The sequence below is a fragment of the Columba livia genome, chromosome 4 (assembly GCF_036013475.1).
Source record: "Columba livia isolate bColLiv1 breed racing homer chromosome 4, bColLiv1.pat.W.v2, whole genome shotgun sequence".
Lineage (NCBI taxonomy): Eukaryota > Metazoa > Chordata > Aves > Columbiformes > Columbidae > Columba > Columba livia.
Window position 1 is genome coordinate 38958360 of NC_088605.1, and position 23112 is coordinate 38981471.

Genomic DNA, 23112 nt, shown 5'->3' on the forward strand with positions numbered 1-23112 from the left:
AAACAAAATAGTGCTTTCCAGCTAATACTTCGGGTAAAGGCATTTTCAAAGCTACAGAACTCACAAAGTTGCTCGGCCTTCACACAATTCAGTACCACAAAAGGGAGAACATTAATTTGCTACGAAGCAGTGGAACAGTTTATAGTAATAAATACTGGAACACGTGATACCCCTGTGCAAATGTTTATTTTACAAGATAAGTGTAAGCTTTGTTTGCAGGTTAAACACTATCAAAAGGAATAACCACAGAAGTTAGCCAATGTAAGAACTCAAATAACTGGCCTCTGACAGGTATTGACATCTGCAAAGGGAATACATACCTCTGCATCAGTGTCAATTTACCTCCCAATTACCCTCTCTTCAAAGAAGATTTTGAATAACTTTTTCCAGTTTACATTATGTCTTTTAGGGCAACAGTTTGAGCAAACATGTAAAGCTTAATATGAAACAGGAATGAAGGAGGCATTTTCTCCCCATATTAGTGAACTGTTCAGCGTGAGTAAGTTGCTGTTGGAAGGAAAAAAAAATAATCAAATGAGCTTGAAGGACTGGACCTGGTAAGTGCTGCTTATTAAATGGTCCTTACACTGAGCAGATCTGGAATGGGAGAGACTCTGGAGATCAAGATATTACCCCCACCTCACACCTGCAATGTCCATACTTTCAGAGAGTTTAGGGATTCTTGCTGCTGTTTTTTTAAGGCTTGCTTTTTTTTTTCTTTTAATTAACCATTGAGCGGGGTTGACATGATTAGAACTCTGCTGAGGGCACGGCATGTTCAGTAAACAAAGTTATAACGTTATAACTTGCTTTTCACCACTGCTATAAGCTACACCTGAAAAAAACGAGTGTTAGAAACTGCCTAGATTAGTAATAATTACCTGAACTATTGTTTATGAGAGAACTGGATGAAAGTGATTAGAAGAAAAACCATCATCAACAAAACCCACATCGTGTAGACTTGGGGCAAATCATAATAAAAGAGACTAAATGACTGTATGGAAACTCCGGGTTTATCCCCAGACCAAAAGGGTCAGATTCACCACTGCTGGTTCACTCGAAAGCATTGACGCCAACCACAGGCGTCACATTTTGGACTGAGTTTTGCCCCCGCGTTTCCCACTGCTGCGGTTTTCACTTTGCAGAGAGAAAAAAAACCCGCAGAGAGGCGACACTTTCCCTTCCCAGCGCCGGTGTTTTTACTGCGGCGTCAGAGGAAAACCAGCCACAGGCTTTCCCTTCGAACCCTGCCAGCCCGAGGAGGAACTAGCCGCTCCCCCCAGGCCCAGCCCGTCAGCGGCGCCCCGGGCCGTCCCCCGCGGTGCAGGAACCAGGCCGTTAGCCCGCAGATCCCCAGGAGCGGGCCGCGCCCGGGCGGCGAACCGGAGTTAAGGCCCAGCTTTACAGCCGGCGTTAGCCCGCCGCCCCCACAGGCAGGGAGGAACGGTCGCGCTCACCGCCGCGGCCCAGCCCTGGCTGCTCCCCCGGGCAGGAGGGAGGTAGCGCCGAGGGGGCGCCCCGCGCGCGCACACACACGTTCCAGCAGCCGCGACCGCGGCAGCTGCCTTCCCTTGCAAGGCCGCCACCATCACTCTCCCGCAGCTCCCCTCATTTTGCCCACCCCATCACTTTCCTGGCTCCCTTTGTATTTTTAAACCACGCTACAGCATCCCGCTCCGCCCAATCAAAACGCGCGCAGTCCTCGGCGGCCAATGGCGGGCATCCCCGCGGTTTTTTAAACCGTCCCTCTCGTCCAATGGCCGCCCGGCGCGCTTAGTTCCGCCCTCTCCACTATCCTCACCCCAACCGGTTCCAACGAGTATGAGCGCTAACGACCCCCTCACGCTCGACCTAGCCGAGGAGCGGCTCGGCCACTGACGTAGAACCGCAGCTAGCGAATCCGCGGCGACAACGGCCCTAGGGGGCAGGGCTGCAGGCAGTTTGAACGGGCGCGGCGACCAATCCGCTACGGCGGGGGGCGGGCCCCCGGGCGCCGCGGGTCAAGTTGCTGTGGCGGGTAGGGCTGTGGAAAACAAGAGGCTGTAAGTGCGCCGCCGGGAAACCATTTGGCAGCAGCCGCGGAGGGAGCAGAGCCCCGCGCCGCCGCCCGCTCCACTCAGCCAGGCAAGCGCCCGCGCAGCCTCCGCGCCGGAGGCCGCAGGGTAGCGGGAGGGCGCCGAGGGGGTGGGAGAGCGGGGAGGAGCGGGCGCCGCCGCCGGCGGTCCTGGGCGCGCAGGGAGCGCGCGGGGTTCCCGGGGCGGGCGTGCGGCGCGCCCAGGGCTGAGGGGGAACTCCCGCCGGGCGGGTGGGGCCGCCCGCGGGGGGAGGGCGGCGGGCGGCCCCGCCACGGAGGGCTGGGGCGCGGGTGGCGGCGCTGCACCGGTCGGCGGCCGCGGCGGGCGAGTGGAGGCGCCTGGCGGCGGGAGGTGCCGCGGGGCGAGGGAGGGGCCGGTGGCCGCGGGGGGGCGTGTTCGGGCGGGAAGGCGCCAGCGAGCGAGAGGCGGGAGCGGCCTGAGGCGCGGCCCCGCCCGGCCCTGGCTCCGCTCCGCGCTGCGGGCCCCGCCCTCACGCCGCGTCCCACCGCCCCCCCGCGCAGGGACCCGCCGCCGACCTCACCATGGGCAAAGGCGACCCCAACAAGCCGCGGGGCAAGATGTCCTCGTACGCATACTTCGTGCAGACCTGCCGCGAGGAGCACAAGAAGAAGCACCCGGACTCGTCCGTCAACTTCGCGGAGTTCTCGCGGAAGTGCTCGGAGCGGTGGAAGGTGAGCGGGGCCGGGCCGTGCTGAGCTGAGCTGAGCCCCGCCGGGCCGGCCCCCACCTGCGAGCTGCTGCTGAGACGTTAGTGGGTCACCGGCCGCTTTGTCTGATCCAGACCCTTCTCCTTTCTCCTCCGTGTGTCTGCAGACAATGTCTAGCAAGGAGAAAGGGAAGTTTGAAGAAATGGCTAAAGGAGACAAAGCTCGTTATGACAGGGAGATGAAAAACTATGTTCCTCCTAAAGGCGAGAAGAAGGGGAAGAAGAAGGACCCCAATGCTCCTAAAAGACCACCGTAAGTGTTCCTGTGACCAAAAAAAAAGCATTGGTTCCAACAGTCTGACACTTAAGTTTAATCACTATCTCTCATTTTAGATCTGCATTCTTCCTTTTCTGTTCTGAACACCGTCCAAAAATAAAAAATGATCATCCTGGCTTGTCTATTGGAGATACAGCAAAGAAATTAGGAGAAATGTGGTCTGAACAGTCGGCCAAAGATAAACAGCCATATGAACAGAAGGCTGCAAAACTAAAGGAGAAATACGAAAAGGTACAGTGAGAGTGATGAAATGGCTAAAGTTGTAGAGGTCACTGTAAACATGTGACTTCTGTTCTGCACCTAAACCACAGATGGTTCATAATTCTTTGTCAGGCTTCAGAATGCATGGGAAAATGTGGTGTGGGAGGTATCTGGAACCCTACAGGGAAATGAATGCAGTTTTTACACATCTAGAGGTTTTACCAGTAAGATGCTTTAGTTCCAGAAAGTGGGTCACCTGCTTGCAAAAATACAGAGTCATACTCCACAGCACTGCAGTCATAAAACTCTTAAAACTAGATCATGTGTTCTCTTGCCAAAAGGTGTAAGCATGGAAGTCTCAAGGCTGAAACTCTGCTTTTCCGCACACATTGTATTTGGTCTGCACATTATAGTATGAAGTTATTGAAGCAGTACAAATTTGTCTTCTGAGTTACATTGCTAGAAACTAAGCATCATTTTTCTTGCAGGATATTGCAGCATATCGTGCCAAGAGCAAGAGTGATGCAGGAAAAAAGGGCCCAGGTAGGCCTGCAGGATCTAAGAAGAAAGCAGAACCAGAAGAGGAAGAGGAGGAGGAAGAAGATGAGGAAGAGGAGGAAGAAGATGAGGATGAGGAATAAGTGAATGTCCTACTGTAAAGATTTACGCTCAAGACCCAATGTTTTGCTAAGAATGTGAACTCAAGTGCAGCTCATTGTTAGCTTCAGTATAAAAATCTGTACAGAATTGTGTATAGGTAATGTGGTTCTATGTAGGGAGACCTCTATTTTTAATGTAAGTAGTAGCTGATGGCTGCTACAGTTTGGTTTAAAAAGAAGAAAAAGTTGTGGAATGTTTCTTCGTATTTAATGGTTTTGTTGAAATTCAGTGACTGATAGCCAGGTGTTTCTTTATAGCTAAGTAAAACAAAGGAGGTAGCTTAATAGCTGATCTTATATTTTGTAGTATATTGCATTGTATTACTTTTTTAACAGTTTTGTAATAAAATGTTGTACATGATTCTTGTTGTATTGTTGATGTTTCTGAGAGGCTGTGAGTACTCATGGAACGCTGAAGCCCTATGCAGGATAAGGCTTTGCATTGTTCTTGGGCTACTGCTGTTGCCCCAGAACTGACAGGTCTTGAGGTGTTAACTCCTGAAGTTTATATTAGATTTGAAACTTTTTTTTTCTCTTTAACCATAATTTTATGTCCCACACACACTACCCTCAGGGGTAATTGATATCAGTTTTCTTTGCGTCACCTTCTGAGTGAAAAAAGTATCTCTATAATTAAAGTACCTGACTTACTGCTATTCCTGGATTGTTTTCCTGCTCCAGCTGAACTACTGAACAGAGGTCTTAAAAGTTTTGTCTTGGTATATTAGCTGATAATGAGTGAACCTTAGGAACTCGGTCTCTCAGAGCTCCGGGTCACTGGCCTTTTCTGCTGTCTGTATCAGGACAGGAAAGTTGGCTATAAGACAGATGTTAGAGGTATGTCTTCCCAGATGTTCCCTACTCCTTCCCTCCCCTCCTGGCCCCACTTTAGTGCCTTCTCATAAAACACACAGCTTGCAGAACAGCATGAAAAACGTTGGAATGTTATCTCCACACGTGCCAATAGATTGCTGTAGAAGAGAGGCATTTGTGAAGAACATGTGCTCCTGAGACGTTCTTGTTCATGATGGTAACAGTATCACCAGTTGCACTATTTCTTGGTTTTCATTTTTTTACTCAACCATTAGTATATTTTCAAGTCTAAATCTGGATAGCTAACAATATTTGCAAGGGGGAAATTTGAAATGTTACAGCTAAACTAATAGCTTGTTTCATTTGTTGAGATAAATACTAGGCAATAGCTTTTACAAGTCTTTGAAAAGCCAGCACTGAAAAACACTTCTTAATGTCAAAAATATTAAGTATTATAAAGTGCAGGCTTCCAACTTCATTTTTAAACTCCTCCTATTGTCCACCAACTTCTGAAATACATTTGCGTACAGACATTGTATATGTGTAAGATAAAGAGTGATTTCAGCACTGTAATCATGGTAAGTGTCACTGTGGTGCACTTTCTGAAAAAAGTCTTAAAAAAACCTCTCTATGTTCCTGAAAGTATGGAAATAAGGTAGCCGTAAATACAATTCAAACATTTGCAGATTAGCTGGTACTAATCTTTGAAGGCCTTAGAAACACAAAATTGTTTTTTCCTCCCCATGCTGCCCGAGATACACCAGGACCAGAAGGATTAGCTGCTGTTTGACGTGTTGGACCTGCGGGAGATACTCAGCACTGGTGGATCCATGGCTCCGTTCTGCAAGCTCAGGTTTTGGGAAGCTGCAGGTGGAAACTGGAAGTGAGAGCCAATTGTTCTCTGGCACATCCAGTGCTCAAGAACATTTTATCTGGTAGAGAGTTTGGAGTCCTAGAGCACCTTTGTCCTTAACTCAAAAACTCCGCCAACTGGAGGCAGCTCCCTGTCATGGTGTGCAGTCGAGACGATGCTGATCTCACTCATTTCCAGCATATTCTGTTCAGATTTATCTGTAGAAACGCACTACCACCTCCCCTCAAGTTCTCAGACTCTCCCTGAACAGAACTGTGATGCTTCAAGAAGTCTCTCTGATTAGACTGAAATAATCTGCAATGGAGCAGTAGCATCAGAGTAAATTGACTAGTTTGATTATTTGAAATGTTTTTGACTTCTGCTCAAGTGCTTTTAAATTGAAATGAAATATAATCCTTCAGGTGTCCTAGAAAGCTGCATGGGTTACAGAATATCAAATATTGTGTTAGAATAAGGGCGCATCTTGAGGTAATTAAGAATAAAGGAGCTCTTCCAATATTTTCCTTAGTGAAGTAAAATGGCTTTTGGGTGTCTATTTCATTTAGCATTAATTGGCTAATTTAGCTTCAGCCCAACTTCTGCACAAATCAGTGCAGAACTACCTAATGTTGCCACTTTGTTGTTCCATGTCCTAACAATGCTCTATAAAGTCACCTGTAGGTTACTTTTGTTTATGAGCTCATTTACAAAAAATACCCTGACTGCTGGAGAGATCTTTATTGCAAAAATAGTCTGTTGTGCGGCTCTACTGGCCTGACCCACATCATTATAGAGATCATTTTGTGTGCATACCCTGTCAGCATGAGCTGCAGCCAGCCCCGGCAAAGCTCCACATCAGGCTGATCTATCAGCTGAGAATGATGTCATGACTAAAGATAATTAGTAATCTTTTTAAATAATATTTTGTCCTTTCGATAAGAAGGACGTCGAATATAGATTAAAGGCAAATGGAAAGAAGCATGTGGAAATTACTACTTTCAAATTAAGATTTAAAAACTATGGTATGTCAGGTCAGGGGTTCAGATAATGCCCATATGTGAGCCCTGAAAGAAGCTGCGCTGGAAAGGACTAGTAAGTGATCAAAGTCTAACGGGAACGTTCAGAAAAGATAAGGCTGCAGAAGAAAAGCCAAATTAGTTTTTCACATCCGTGTTCAAGATGGACAATCTTATGAAATGACTCACTGGAAACTTTTCACTGGAGGTGAACTGGGAGGTCTGTCTCAAATCAAAGCTAAAAGGGATGCCCCAAATGGTTGCAGGCACCAGGGAGGCTGCTCACATTGCACTAGAGGTCCAGCACGAAGGCATACCACCCACTAAAGCAGGCCAAAAGACCACCAAAAATAAGGCTGAGGTGGACAAAGAGCAGGTATGAGAGAACAGCAAATGTAGGAAAGCAGTCTTTAAAAAGTTATTTCTAAACCAGTAAACCAGAAGAAACCTGCACCTTGACAGGCCAGACACAGCAATGTGTGGCAGGTAAAAAGAGCATCAGAATAACTTGAAAAAACAGATGGATTAATAACAACTTTCAAACACATCAGAACCAGAAGGCCTGCCAAGCTGTCCTAGGGACAGTAGATTCTCAAGATATAGTAGCAATGACTAGAGAAGATTTCAGGAAAATAAAATGTCAGGGGTTTTTTTGTTTTTTTTTTTTTTTTTAAACCTTGTAGAAGAGCTCTACGAAGTTTTCATGACAGAACTTTTTAATGGGAGAGGCATGGTGGAGCATCTGTCTCAAATCCAAGTGTAAAAGGTTTTGAAACAAAATGACAGGACAGATGGTATTCATCCAAGAGTTCTAAGGAAACTCAAGGATGAAATGGCTGAACTATGAACCGTACTTTAAATTTTTTCACTTAAAATTGCCTTAGTGCTAGAGGAATGGAAGGTCACCAATATGATGCTAATTTTTAGAAAGCATTCTGTGGAGACAGAGGAAACTTCAGACCAGTAATGTCCATATGGCAAGCTGGTAGGAGCTACAGTACAGCCAAGAGTTGCTGGACAAATGGCTAAATAGGACTCGTGATTTCACAAGAGGAAATCCTGTTCCACAGACCCGTAAATATTCTTTGAAGAAATGAGTGAACATGATGGTAAAGGACATCAGGCAGTTCTGATCTACTTGAGTTTGGTCTGGTTTACTTCTCATAAAAGAAAAAAGTCCTCATTGAAGACCTTGCATGAATCAATAGCTGGTTAACAATACAGGAACAAAATACGAGTTAGTCATCAGTGTCACCAGTGGAGGAAAATCACCTATGAAAACCAACACATTACATTTGGAGATGGGATTAAGGACTACTGGTTGTTCAATATATACATAAGTGACCTGGAAAAAAGTGGTACTGCAAAAAAGATGAGAGCTAAGAGCGAAGAATTGCAAAGCCAGTCTGCCACCCGAAGTGACAGGATAATTAAACCAGCAGGTGAAATACAGCATTAATACAAAGTGTATTACGTGTTAATATTTGCTCACCCAACACATGTGAAGGGGAAAAAGCAGGCCTACCATTTATGTCATGGGTAATGTGAGTGGACAATAAACTACATTACATTAGTCGGGAGGAGATACTGGAGCTATAACAGATAATTCTGTGAAGATGCAATAGATGTTTGCTAGTAAAGCAAATAACATGTAGGCATTATTATGTAAAGAGTTAAGAACAAAGCAAATATTTAGTATTAATATTTCTTTACTGTCTTCCTAAAGGAATATGAAGTTTCCTTTTTCTTAGATCAACTTTGAACCAAGCCTGTTCACAAAGCTGGTCTTATCCCAAGCAAAACCTATGGGCTGAAGAGCTGTAAATATGCCTCTTTTGTGTGGTGTTTGTTTTTTGCATGTTTTCAAAAGGAAAACCTAGATTACAACAGGTACAGACCTGGGAACTGACTGCAGTATATACAGGCTTTAGAATTCAAATTACACAAAAAAAATTGCAAACGGGTGTGGAGAGAAAACCAGAAAAAGTTGAATAGGAGTTTTATCTTTGATTAGCTAATGATCTGTTGAACTGTTTCTTACCAGTATATCACAGACATCTGGTATATAACACTGCTACATAATCGAGTACATATTGCTCAGTGATGGATTATTTGCTGTGGTGGTGGCTGTCACTGATCCTGCATCGCTTGCCTTACCATCCCTAGCATGTATTTATTTTTCTGTTTGTTTTCTCATTTTGGCTTGTATTTCTTTCCACATCTTGAAATATATAAGTGTTTTGCCAGCAATGCCTGTATTTCCAAAATTGCTGGGCCTCTCGTGTGAGCTGCATCACAGCCCCGGCTGCTTTTCCGTGATCCCATTGAATCCAATGTCAAGAATCCCGTAACGGAGCCCAGATGTTGAGCTCGCTGCTCTATTCTCCAACGCACGCAGCCCTTGAGGGACACATTAACTGTGCTAACTGCACGATGTGCACAAGATTCAGACCTTCCCAGTAAAAAAGCTGACCACCCATGCGAATTTCTCTTCATCAGTGCAATTAAGTAATTGTCACAGGCCAGTACCAATTAGTGAGTGAACCTGCACGCTGCTCCAGCTACCCTGGTATCAACTCTTCCCTCTAGCCTCAGTGTTGGAGAGGCTTTTGATGTTCCAAAACTGGAGTCAACCACCAGAAAAATCTTTACAGCCAATAAATCCAGTGCTCCACCTATTTTCAATGTTTCCCGGCCTAAACATCTAACAGTGAAGTTTGTACCCATAAATCAGTTCTCCAGCAGAGCTGAAGGGATGATGTTTGTGTGGGCGAGACCACATGCTTCTAAAAGGTCCTCTGAAAAATGTGTTGTGATTATGTTATTGTCAATGCTGGCACCTCGAAGCCAGCTCCTGGCTGGCTGGACCCAGCACTGACCTAGCACTAACTACTCCTTCATTAATTAAGACCTTTAACAAGCCTTCGTAATTCCCCTATATGCAACTGATTAGTCTCAGCAGAAGAGTGAACTGCAGAGCCAGCGTGCCTCTTCAGAAACCTTGAAACTTTTTGTGTTATCAGATGTGACTGGAGACCAAAGTCTGTCTAGATTCAAACAGTGGTTGCACAAATTCTGGACTATTAAGTAGAAAACAGAGTCTCTAGCTCAGTAAGTGCTTGAAGCAGGGACAATATTAGACAAGTGGAAGATGTGCCAGGGGAGGTTTAGGTTGGACATTAGGAAAAGGTTCTTCCCCCAGAGGGTGGTGGAGCACTGGAACAGGCTCCCCAGGGAGGTGTCACGGCCCCAAGCCTGACAGTGTTCAAGAAAAGACTGGACAACACCCTTGGACACATGGTGTGAACTGTGGGGTTGTCATATGCAGGGACAGGAGCTGGACTTAATGATCCTTGTGGGTCCTTTCCAACTCATGACATTCTATGATTCTAAGTATCCTTGCCCCATCCTTTCACTTTGCCCTGTGGCTCCCTTATGACATTGATCCTACTGATCACAGAGGGAGACAGGCTATTCTGCTAGCTGGACTTTTAGTCTCATCTTGCACACATTTTTTAAGTTCTTATGTTAAGCTCAATTCTTATCCTAAGTCAGAATATTTTTCAACTTTGTCCATCAGAGACAAAGGGTTCTGGTACTTCTGAAGCATGGACTCCATTCCTCTCATGATTATCACATGGAAGATAACGAGATACCGTAACTGGAAAAAAAAAAGGCAAAAAAAAAACCAAAAAAAAAAGCAGGAGTGGTTCCTGTCTCCAGTCAAACATTATCCCCAATAGCTTAGTATCAACTGGTAACCAGACCACACTTTGCTATAGAGCTACAGAACTGTTTTCCTCAGCAAAACCCCACACCATCTTACCTTCACTCGTGGGTAGCAGGACAGGCAGCTTTCCCTTCCATCACCAGGTCGATTAGCTGTGTCTTTGGAGATTACTTGGCATCCTCAGGACAGATAGGACTTCACGGCATTCCTCAGTGCAACTGAAAGAAAAGTATGACTTGAAGCGCTTCCAGAGCTTGGCGTGATTTTCTCCTGGTCAGCTCTCCCCAAATCTCCCTCCTTATGAGCCCACAAGAATCCTCCAGAAGGCCTCTACTTTCATCCAGTTCTACTTTTGTTCATAGTTTCTGCTGCCTCAGAAATAAAAATAAGAAAATTGCAATTGTATCTGCCTGTTGGACAACCACGATGGCCTCGAAAACTCTGGCAAGAAGAGGGTGTAGCTGTCCTGCAAGCTCAGGCTAGCGAGGGGTCCATTGCCAGGTAGGGCTTGGGGTCTCCTGAACGTACCGCAGAATAACATGGCGCTTCTGCAGTGGGCTTTGGGGATGACATCCCTGGCTGTGTGGAAGCATGCTGCCTTCCTGACTGAGACACACTGCCACCAGCAGCCCTTTCCAGGAAACTATATATCTCCATTCATTTTCTCTTCTCCTTTCAGGACTCCCAGAATGCTCGGCCAGAGGTCTGCTGTTGCCATCATGGGCATCTCAACCATTAGAGTTTGTTTCGTTTTGAGTATGAGTCAGTGCTATGCTCCTCCTCCTGCTTTTCTGCCCCTTTTCTTGTGCAGGAGATGCACAAGAACCATCACCGAGCTGTTTAACTGGCAGCCCACCAGAGGCAGTTCTGCTTCCACATGGAATTATGGCATTCACGAGAAACCCACCAGGCCCTCAGCCCCACTCTACCTGCACTCCAGCTGGGGCATGGTTCTTGTCCCTAAAGCAACTGCGTTTCTTTCCAGCGAAGTATGTTAGTGAGAAAAAGAAGGGATCTAACATCCAACTATACCTTTTCTTCTTGATGTCTGAACAGCTCTAACTCCTCCTTACAGGCTTTGACCATTGTCACCTTCATCAACCTGTTAACTGAAGAAACATGCATTTTTCATCAGTCAGTTAAGATCCATCAGACATGCTGCTACCCTCCTGAAGAAGCACCATCCACACTGCTGTTCAGAACAGCCACAGAACCGTGCAACACAATTGTGCAGACAGATATTTGTTCCATTTACCGGGACCCACATTATACGGTAACGAATAATATTTATTTCTCAGTATAAAGAACAGACTATGTTTTTAAGATTTAAAAAACCAAGGTCACTAACAATTAACTGGGTTACTGAGATACATAATCCACACAAACCTCTTCCCACTTTTGCTGTGCTCTGTACCAGTTACCGCAGCCGAGGGCGTGATGAGCGAGGCAGCACACACCAGTGCACACACTTGGGCCAGCAGCCTGTAAACGAAGACGACCAGAGGCTCCCTGCGGTGGAAGGAGGGAAAAAAAGGCTTCAGGGGCCACTCACATGTAGTTTTTTTTTTTTCCAAGCCCAAAGGGAGGCAAACTCACCTTAATTGTTCGATAGTCTAACACTTTTTCACCCTAGACTCATTCTACATAAGAGTTCTCCTATACAGTGCCAGCCAAGCTACACAACTTACTGCTTCAACACTACAGGAGTTCAGAGGAGGCTTGTAAGAGAAGTCAAGTCAACGACCAGCAGACTAAATGCTGGCAACCACTTCTGATGTTCCCAGAAAGTAAATATTACCCTGGAAGATAACCACTGACACTTTTCAAAGATTACTCTCATAAATGTAAGCAAGATACAATTTCAGAACACAGCAAGACCTAGTATTTCCATGCCTTTTATAGCAAGGTGAACAACAACCAGCAACAGAAACATCACTAATTTGTTTTTCCTCAGATGTTTCTTTTCACCTATTAGAGTCAATGGATCTAAGCTCACCAGCAGGGAACAAACAATAAATGCTTTTACAAAAAATAGTTTGTGTTCAATGGTGTAGATAATTTCTTCTGCATGCTCTGAAATTCCCCTCCTTATTCCTGTGCCTCCATGGATCTCACACAATTTGATCTTTTTTAACCTAAAAGGAAAATCATGTTTGATATACAGCAAAATCTACCACAGCATCTTTTGTGTTTTTATAGACAGTGGTGTGTTTTCCCTTTTCTTGTGGAAAGTCTCACAGATCAGAAATAAGCATAACATTTTTACATCCATGGAATAATGTAATAAATAGTTCTCAGGCTTCTTGGTCTAGTTTCAGACCAGTAAGTCATTAACTTTTGCCTTTAGGGACTGCAATTTGAAGGCAGATGGTATGGAAGAAGCAGATAGTAGTAAAGGAGATTGACTGGCATTAGGGAAAGAGAATGAACTGATCCTAGGATGACACCAATGGGGGCAGCGTCTTTGGTACAGCCCAAAGGGTACTGTTGGTTCTCCTGGTGCTAGGATCTCTGATGATGAAGCAATATGTCCCCCCTCCTTCCCATCAGTCCCCGTTTCTGTACATAAAAGGGAATTCCCTGCATGAACTGGCTGCTGCTTTACCCCCAGGGTTTCGCCACAGGAGCCCCTCGAAATCTGAATACACAAAAGTGCACTGACAGATACGGCTGGGAAACAAGAATCCCATCTGTAAAAAAGTGCTGTAGATTTCAGCACTCCGGTTTGCTCTTAGGCCAGAACTTGTGTCTTCCATGTCCCAATTTAATTGCATACTCTTTTGCTATGAAACCATCTCAGGGAAAACAAAATAACAACAAAAGTTTGACTGAAATATTTTTGTCGCTGGAAACGAACAGACTAAGATAAAATATACAGTCAAACCACCACCAACTAGTCCCGACCTTTAGTTCTACTTTAGAAATCCTTCTCAAGTTAAATTTCTGTGAGCATATTAGATCTACCTAATTAGATCAATGCAGGTAATACAAAAATCCACGTGTCCACGTGGCAACTCTCCGTGGGAACTGCATTTTTCATTTCACTAGAAATAACCTGAGTCCCCACAGATGGCAACAAAAGGTATCTAGATAAAAAGTAAAATAAAACACTCTTAATATTTGTGAGTCTGTAACATTTAGGTTGTCTAGATTTTGAGATAGGGTGTTTCTATAAAGATAATAATTCATTTTTACTCTGTAAAAGTATAGTAAACCCAAAAATTCAAATATTTTATTTATTTCACCTAAAAAACAAGCAACCCATAAGTATGATATACATAGGTTTCCCAGATTTATCCCTAATAAATTTTTTAAAAGATTTATACAATTTCTACAGAAACATACAGTGTATCAAAATCTGCATAAATCAAATTTATAAAATATGTAGAAATGCATAGTGATATTATCATCAACTTACAAAGCAAGAATATGGGAATTATTCTTTTTCAAGCTGGCTATAGTAGGAAAAAGTCATTACAGCAACAGCTTCTTACGATCTCATGTTTTGTAAGGTTTCAGTCTCACATACAGATTCATATTCACATACAGCATCAGCTTTCAATGAATTGCACAGAATACCCATTTAGAATGCACACCCACACAATTTATGTGCCACCATTCTTTCTCTTATGCATAGTCATATGATTAAATTAATCTACCCAACACACAAAAATGGAGTCAGTTTTCGTACACACAAGGAACAAGTACCAGCACACACCCTTATTTTCCTTTTTTTTTCCAGTTTCTCCCTCCTTTATTTTCAATTTTTCATATCTCTGAAAGAACAGAGGAGTTTAAAGAAACTAGGAAAGATCTTAAACTAAAGAACGGTGCCCACAGCCCTATAAAGATCAAATTCTGTCACCAAACATGATACATAACCCTCGTTAATATAAATGGAAGCTGCATGCAATGCTATTCTAGATTTCTGGGAAGTATTTAGTCATATTTAATAGTGTGACATGTTATAGGCATAACTCCTATGAAATCAATACACTGATGTCAACATTTAACAGTCACAAAATCCGGAATAATGAAGTGAGGATACGTCATTTCTCCTCCACCTCTCTGATCATTCAGAATAAATATTTTATTTATACTCCTAAGGGAGTTTGCATCAACTCTTTTCCAGAACATTTTTAGAAACTACTTCTTCACATTCTATTCTGTACACTATAGCACCAAGCAGTTGCATTTTGTGTTTGTAATCCATCAGGAAAAGTTTCCAATGACAAAAATAGGAAGAAAATTAGTATGAATAAATGTGGTTTCAGGGTTTCCACTTCTCTTTTCAAATCTAAATCTGGGATCCAAACTAGTTGACAGATGTCCTTGTAAAGAATTACACAGATGTGTTGAGTCTGGATATTTTTCCTAATTAGAAGTTTTAGTCCACCTCTAAGTGATTTCCATTTAAAATAACAATATAAATGAAGCATTGGATTCTTCGTCAGTTTTACATAATTGTGCAGCTTTATTTATTTATTTATTTATATTATTTTAATGTAAGGCATGGTTTAAACACGCAAGTTAGCGCTTATAAATTCTTAACTGGAATCGCGAGGACGCGTACTTCCCAAATGTACCACATGAGCACGGAACTCGATGCTACGCTCTTCCTCGCACCATATGAAGCGTCCAGTTGAAGTAGAGCAGCCAAAGTGGCAATAGAAATTTGTCTTCGGTAACACAATAATTACACAGGGTGTTACGGTTGGTCCCTACCCCTGGTGACAGCGCAGAAAAATCCACTGTATGATTTCCAACAAGTGATTTTCTTGTGAAAGAGAGAAATGAAAGAGGCACTAAATATGTTGAAATTCACCTTCCAAAAAAGCAGCATGACTGTGAGAGAAGGCCACCCTGGCTAATAACCTGTGGCAGTGCTTAGTAAGATGTAAAATTAAATAAAAATATACAACAGGTTGATAATCACCAAGTTCTATGAAAATCTGGTTACTCCAACCTTTTCAAGTGTGTGTAAAAAAACTGCCTTCAGACCCCTGAGTGTAATCCCAAAGAAGACGACAACGCTTCTAACTATGTTCCTATGAAACATAGCTAACAGCACATTAATTTATCAACATCTTAAAACAAAAAGATGTAAACATCTACAGAGTTTAAGGTAAAGCAGTTTTGTAAACATTAACTGCAGATGATAATGTTATTGGAATAATCACAGTTCCTCTCTGTCCTTCATCCAAGCCAGGAGGCTCGCAGCTGTACAAAGTTAATAATTGCAGCAGTTTTCAGGCTATTTTCAGTCCTGTACAAATTAATGTGTCAGTAGGTATGTTTTGTCTGTCTACACACTAAGGATGTTGTTCATTTCCCATTTTTGCGTTGCTTTACTGGAGTCACACTCTGAAATGAAAACTTGATGGAGGACTTCGGAGCGATCCAAGCACTTCCCTGATGGAATGTGAGTAAATCTGTGCAGGTTCTGGAAAACAAAACCATCAGGAACATGTTTTTGGTTTTTTTTAACATTTTCTTCACAACTGCAATATAGTTATTTATAAAACCACGTTTCAGGGTCCCAGAACAGATCAGTTCTATACGCATTTTACTATCTGTTAAACCTAGACTTTCACAGCCTTCATAAAATATGAAACGTTTGATACATGTAGGTCCACTTGAGATGCCTCCTCTTTCTCTTAGGCAACAAACTCCTAAGAAAATGAGCAAAACTATGTCTAAAATGCTTCCAGCCTTTTCACCCATCCTGTAACCAAACCAAAAGATTAGCTCTTGAGGAAAGCTCTATGAGAACTGACTTCACTGGCAGATGTTCCTTTGGTTAGCTCTCACATAAAGCAACTGTACAATACCAACATCAACCACACTGGGCAAAGTAAAGCACTAACTTTGCTCCCTGTTTGGCTGGTAGAAGGAAGACAGTACACGAGCAAGTCTGGCCTCTGGAGCAACAGGAGGTTGCCTGAGAAACTGCAGACCTATTTTGCCTCACACATTCAGGCCAAGACTCGCACATTTGGCTCCTTCCACACCCCATGTGCTGCCATGCCCAAGCCTCACGCATTCCCAAAGCGGCCCGTGGCTCCCCTCCTGCATGCTGAACGCCTGCATCAGATGCAGCCCTGACTCGCTGACCAGTTGCATCTACCATGGTGAACCTGCCGGGCTCCACAGCCCGGCCCCACGTGCCCAGCTCCCTCCGGCACAGGGACCCTCTCCATCACCCTGTCACTCCCACACCTGTGTGCACATCCAAATACTGGTTCAGCTCGGTACCTGCTCCTGCCCTCCGGCCAGACAAACAGGTCCTCTACTTGGAGAGGTAAATGGATGCCTGTACAAAACTGATAAGCAGACCACCGCCAGCCCCATTCTCCATGGTGCTTATGGGCACCAAAGCCCTACTGCTGCTCAAGGCTTCAGCAGCACAGATGTTATGTGCACCAAACTGGCACAGAAATGTTAATTCCAAAAACAATCAGCCAACCAAACAGATAAAATCTCCTGGAAGCTTTCATTCACGAGGCCACAACATTTTTCAACAGTTCATAAGCATTTCTTTCCCTACACCCTCCTTGTTAGAAGGAACGGCCATACCCTCTGCACTGCACAGGAAAGTGTGCCAAATTCCTACTATCTGCTCAATTACACATCCTTGGTGGTCCTTTCACTCTTACCCCTCCTTTGTGTTTTACTTCTGGAAGCCAGTCAGTGTTTTGTTCTACAGCCCAGACTGTGCCTACTGAGCTTCCTTATAACTTGCAGTAATAAGCAAACAATTACACAACTTGGTACCACTGTGGAGGAAATGGATCTTGCGTAAAAGAAATGCTTCACAAACAGCCAAGGAACATGCTGGGACATACTAGAATGGCTGGAGAGTTAGCAAGTGCTATATATTATTCCAATGTTAAAACAGAAGTCAGCAGGCACTGAAACACTGCTTAGTGATTTTTAAATTTCAGGTTTAAAGACTTGTCTGTCTACATGACGCAAGAAAGCTGAGTGGAAACAGCACTGTGGTGCCTGAGATTTCCTAGCCCCATGCAAATACCAGAAAAAGTGGGGTGGCTTAAAGGAAAACACATTTCACTGCGCTCAACAGTGTCTACATCTTTCAGACAAACAAGATCCAGATAACCAGCTGACGAATTAATAAATATGCCATACGCTGGACAGACTGAAGAAAAATCGACACAGAAGAGTTTCTTAGACACAGAACCAAGTAATGTGTGGCTATATCCAAGGAAAACGTCACCTTTAGACTGTTCAGTCTCAATTTTTAAGAGACAAACAGAAATATAACCTTAGACATTTAAAAAAATAACACTTTCAGAACCAGAATTAATAGAGGACTTACAGATGTAGTGACTAAACATACATGTGAGGGCTGCTACAGTCTATCAGCCAACATTCCAAGGCCTCATTAAAAATTCATAAATTTTGCAAGAGCATTATAATGGTGCCACACCCAGGACTGACAACCGAGCACGTCATTAGAGAACAGCTAATGAACGGGAAAAAGACATACTGACGAAGACAACACAAAAATGCAAAGGGTAATGATATGTTCATCTATTCCTATGTAGTCTTACAAAGATCTGTCTTTAAACAGAGTGATACTTCAATTTGGACCTTCCAAAATAAGATATAATATTAACCCTAGCTGCTAAATGCACCCCAGCATTAAGTAATCTTCTCACAGTGTACATTAGATAAAGAAACTTTGGTAGAAAGCATACAAGCAGAGAGGGTGATGGCACTAAAAGCTTTTAGAAGCTCTGTCACTGGTAGCAGACATCCTGTTTGCATCCCCCGAGACAAGTGCTGACTCCTAACACACCTGTGGCAGCATGTGCAGCCTCATGAGATTCTGCTTAAAGATTCTGCTCCAGAAGACAGCAACTAGAACTGCTAGCAAAAGCATCCTTCCCTAGAGGAAATTTGCCCAGCAAGCACGGATTTCCAAGAATGTGCAATTACCAACTTACTCTGTTCAGTCACCTTGTCATAGATCTTTATTTTCAGATACACATAAAATAATCTTTAAAAGGTGCCAAAAACCAGGATGCAAATTATAATTTCTTTTCTGCTGTATGTTTGTTGCATACCTTGAAGTATTGCCAATCCTTGTATTCATTCTGATTACAGTGTGTAATCATTATTTTGGATCCATCTGGTCCTTTAGTCAAGCACTGATCATACTGCATGAGTTGATTAGCTTCATTGATTCGGAAAAGCTAGCAGAAAAAAAAAAGCCACCTTTTTAACAGTTGACTCAAAATAACTACGATTTTAGAAACATTGAAATTACCAATGAAAATGCATAATTCAAAATGTTCTCTGGTGTTATTACACCTATCTTTCAGGGAGGCTCTTTATTTTACATGATCCAACACATTCTTAATAGCACAACTCTCAATTTCATGGATAACTTTACTGTAGGATTTAGAAGGCCAAGGAACATAGCTAGTAAGACAAAAAAAAAAAAAAAAAAGTAAAATAAAGGGATCTCTATTTGGGAGACTTCTGAAAATGTCTGATTAAAGCCTTTGTATGATTTGATGGCCAAATAATCCCTTGTCTTTCTAAAGGCAAGCCCTTGGTCCTGGACAGTAAATTCATGAGAAGACAATAAAACTTCAACATTTTACCCATGGAGAAAATCAAACTAATGTATCTAGATACAAAACAATTATCCTAGGTACTTCTTATGAAATAAGTGTTACAGGGTTTTGGGGGGTAACACATACAGAAAGAGTAGTTCGGGGAACTTTTTCATCAAATATAAAACTAAAAGAAACATTTCCACAGGTTACTAAGAGCTAACCCAAATATGATATTTAAAAACATCATCCTGCATGTGATTTCATGGCTGCCATGACAAAAATTGACTGGTTCAAGTCTACATCAGCAGAATAAGGACTTTAAATGATGAAAGTTTTCCAATCAAAAAAGGAGATGTAAATACAGAACAGCATGTTTGTGTGGTAGTGTGGGTAGGTTTGTGAAGATACAGGTTAAACACAATTGCAGCTTGGATTGCAACAATCTATTAGTAATTATGTTCTGCCAATTATTCTGTAAATGAAGCAGAGACAAATTTGTATTCAATTTCTTGTTTCCTGTGGTGGAAGATAAGTTACTGCACAAAAGTGTTTTATACTTCCATTAGAGCAAAACAACTTTGGTAAATAATTGAGCCAAAGTGAGTAAGGGGGTTGTTTCCAGAACAATTAATTATTAAGAAAAATGATTAATCAGCAGCAATGCAAAGTGCTGCAGTTGTTCCAATGCAGCGATATGGTCACTTTAAGACACAGTTCTTGCTTCCTCATGTACCTGCTTCACTGAAGACGTGATTATGAATTTACCTTCAATTTTGTATCATTTGTATTTGAATTCATATTTTCAGGTTCCCATATTTTAGCAATGCTTAGGGAAAATCCCTGCCTCTTATCTTTGTAGCTGGCACCTAAGTGATTTTACATACAGGCTTAACAGAAAACCAGCCTGTTATCACCCACAGCAAGCAATTCTCCTTCAGAGTTGCCTGCAAGCTCCTTACCTGATTTCCTCCCATTCTGTGGCATGGCCCAAGCTCAACGAAACCACCATTGGTGTGTCCCATGCTGTCGATGCAGTAAGAGGTTTCAAAGCCTCTAATCTGGAAAAGTGGTTTTGCACTCTAAGTTAGTCTCAAGGAAAAGATATGCATGAAGGAGTTCAGAAAATTCCCACTTACCTTTCAAAACCAGAAACAAATATCTGACAGAGAGATATGAGACAAACCTGCATATGAAATTTAAATACTGATATTAACTGTTCTGGGAAATGAAGCTTCAAGCTGCCCATGCTAATTTGAGGGCTCATACCTGAGTTAGAGAACACTGATAAAGCTAGAGTTGCAAAGCTCAGTTCCAAATTAATGACACTGAAATGTAGGACTTTCAAGTATTTTAATTTATTCAATCTACTACCAAAGCACGTTCAGTCTCTCATGTCTGCATAAATAAAGCAGGAGCTCAGCTAAGTTGCTCTCATCCTGTGGATGAGAGAAGCGGCATGCAGAGCAGTTTCATGCAGCTGCTGTTCACTGCAGCCAGGCACAGCCCTCCAAACCAGCTGCCCAGCACCACCTTCTGCAGCAGCAATTACACAGAACAAATGAGAGCTACAATTGATGAGGGGCAGGCACAGGGATAAGGAACAGAAGTCCTGTCGGAAAGCATGTCTCAACTGCTGATTATCCCATTCCTGTCTCCAAAGGGCCAGAAAACAGCTTTACAAAGACTATGACACAAATAACATTCTTTCCAGACCTATTTTCTTTGCCAGAGTCTTTTTCTTCTTCGTGATGGTAGAAGAAAGTTGGAGGACTAAGCTTAGACCTGGCTTCCTGAGAGAGTGTTAAGGAAGATGAATCCCACAGTCATTCCTGCCAGCTTGGAAATGCAATTAGTGTGGTGTTACAAATAGGTGGGGAAAAAATTTCTCAGATGCAGGATAACTAGCAGCCAGTGAAGAAGAACTGACAAAACTTCAGAGAAGTCTCTGAACTTCCAACTTTCCTGTTGCTTCACCTGAGCCACTCACTTTTATCAGGGATGCTTTCCCACAAGGTGGCCATTATTATTTTATTACCTTCAGATACTTTCACATCAGTGAATAGTGATACACAACGTGCCTTCCTAATCCTTTATGTGGATTCAAAAGGAAGTCTAAGGCTAATGTAGTAACTGATGCTTTGTGCTAGCTTTTAGATAAGAACATATATGTAGCATTGTTTACCTGGTCGCTCAGATACAAGCCTACTTGTAACCCCTTTTACCATGCGCACACTCTATATCACTAATGCCTCAGAGAAGTTACAGATTACATTTTCTTGGCCATAGGAATCAGCACAGATCTGTACTTTCTAAGGCTCTTTTGAAGTCAGAAAAATGGGTCCATCATATTTTGGGACAAAAGGTTGTTAAATTTGGTGGGACACAGGAGTTCTCTGTTGCTAGCAAGATGATTTTCTGAGATTCTGCCTCCACAATCTGCGAAAGTGAAATTAATAGGAGCAGTAGGGCAAGGCTGTTACTAATGGAAAGAGCCAAAACCAAAAAAACCCGAACCAAAACAAAAAGGCAGGCAGGAGACCTGCAGTAAGAGCTCCTCAAGGTGTGGGCTCAATGGAAGAGTGAAACAGGCAGGGTTCAGAGAAGTGTCCTGTGCCTGCCTGGTGACATGCTGTCTGTCTCTGTCAACTGTGCAGAAACACTGAATTTGTAACCACAGTCTTAGGTTAGCAAAGTCATATTCATATACACTTAACTCTGGAAATGACCCTTAAGGAATCATATAAAATTATTACATGCAGATAACGAATCTACTGAGGCTGTAACTGCATAAGAGCATCCCAGGCTAGCAAACGTAGGCAGAATATACTCCACCCAGAGTTCATGATCTATTCTGTAGGCCTTCACAGAAGATTTTCACCTATTAATCTTCACCAATACTTCTACGCACATAGGGTTCACATTTTTCTTTTAAAAAACCTCTAAATTCCAATTATGGAAAAAAGAGCTGTATACAGATCTGAAGACAGGGCTAGAGATAAAATAATCCTTAAAAGAACTACAGAGCTAATTTAAAAAAATAAATGCACCTCTTAAAGAATATATAATTTTTTTCCTAGGGGTATATCTCTTTAGCTCTCTGGCTAGAATCGTGTAACTTAGTACAGCAGTAATCAAAGAGCCTGTTCTCAGATTGATGTCAAGAAACAAACTCTTCCTTTCAAATTGCCATTTTTTTTAAAAAAAGCTCCTAAAATAAATACAGGTTATGTGTTGTACTTACCTCTCCCCAGTCCACGTTTTTAGGTGGTAAAGGATAATATGAAGTTATATCATATGCTATCTCTTCCATAAACCACTTAAAGCTTTTGCAGTTGTGATCTTCACGGAATTTTTTCAGCTCAGATATATCTCCATAGGGTAGCGCTTTTGTCTCTGGGCGACTGGCATAAAAATAATCTTTGTATTCATCCCACCACACTTCTACAACTCTGACATAGTTCTGTGAAGAACAAGGAAATTGCTGCCACCTCAAAGTACACACAACAGGTCAGACACAACTGCATGTTAATTCCAGAAATTTAAAGGATTTCTCATCTCAAAATCTCACAGCATGAAATTATTATATAGCGCTAATAGTTTGCCACCTTCAGCAGATTACAGAAGACACACGCATACTATTTTCAAATGACAGTTTAGGACTGAAGCCAGTAAAATAAACTGGCTTGCTTAATGAGAATACAAAGTCTTTTTATAAGTTTAGAGAACGTTTATTTAAAAATAAAGACTCTTCAGTTACGGGTGCAATAAAGCATTGCAATCATTTGCTGCATACCAGAATTGCAATTCAGAGTTTGTATTCACGTTCTACAGTTTTAATACAGAGAACGATATGCATTAATCCACTATGGGTGAAATAATTAAGTCTTAGATAGGTCAGATATGACACACCAAGGAGATTTTATCTTCTTAAGTAAAGGAGTTTGCTGCTGCTTGGAGAAGGGGAAAAAATGGATAACTCGTCTGGTAAACAAGCCTCTCCCTCAAATCTTTCTTCTTAGTCTCTGTGATGGCTCTTATCTCTATATTACCTGTACATGTTCTAGGTGCATACCTTGCTTTGCACAATTCTTCTAGCATTCATGACCTGGTGTTAAAACAGTCTTAGTAGATCTGACTTAAGGCACAAATTACTGTTTCACTTTAATCAACATC

General features: G+C 42.5%; 2 protein-coding genes across 5 annotated transcripts in view; one reads left to right on the forward strand and one right to left on the reverse strand.

Moving 5' to 3' along the window:
- Nucleotides 1-1920: 1920 nt before the first annotated feature.
- HMGB2 (high mobility group box 2) lies at nucleotides 1921-4300 on the forward strand. The gene is made up of 5 exons (XM_065061337.1): nucleotides 1921-2124; nucleotides 2597-2767; nucleotides 2910-3055; nucleotides 3136-3310; nucleotides 3769-4300. Exons 2-5 carry the CDS (start codon nucleotides 2618-2620, stop codon nucleotides 3919-3921), a joined length of 624 nt encoding a protein of 207 aa, XP_064917409.1. The 5' UTR covers nucleotides 1921-2124; nucleotides 2597-2617; the 3' UTR covers nucleotides 3922-4300.
- A 9256-nt stretch (nucleotides 4301-13556) lies between these two features.
- GALNT7 (polypeptide N-acetylgalactosaminyltransferase 7) overlaps nucleotides 13557-23112 on the reverse strand; it is an 84456-nt gene continuing 74900 nt past the window's right edge. For all 4 annotated transcript variants that reach the window (XM_065061333.1, XM_065061331.1, XM_065061329.1 and 1 more), the window contains 4 exons: nucleotides 22181-22399; nucleotides 19899-19997; nucleotides 18442-18570; nucleotides 13557-15794 (listed from right to left, as the gene is read on the reverse strand). In XM_065061333.1, the coding sequence (XP_064917405.1) occupies nucleotides 15657-15794; nucleotides 18442-18570; nucleotides 19899-19997; nucleotides 22181-22399 (585 nt within the window). In that variant the 3' untranslated portion in view covers nucleotides 13557-15656. The remainder of the gene's footprint in view (nucleotides 15795-18441; nucleotides 18571-19898; nucleotides 19998-22180; nucleotides 22400-23112) is intronic.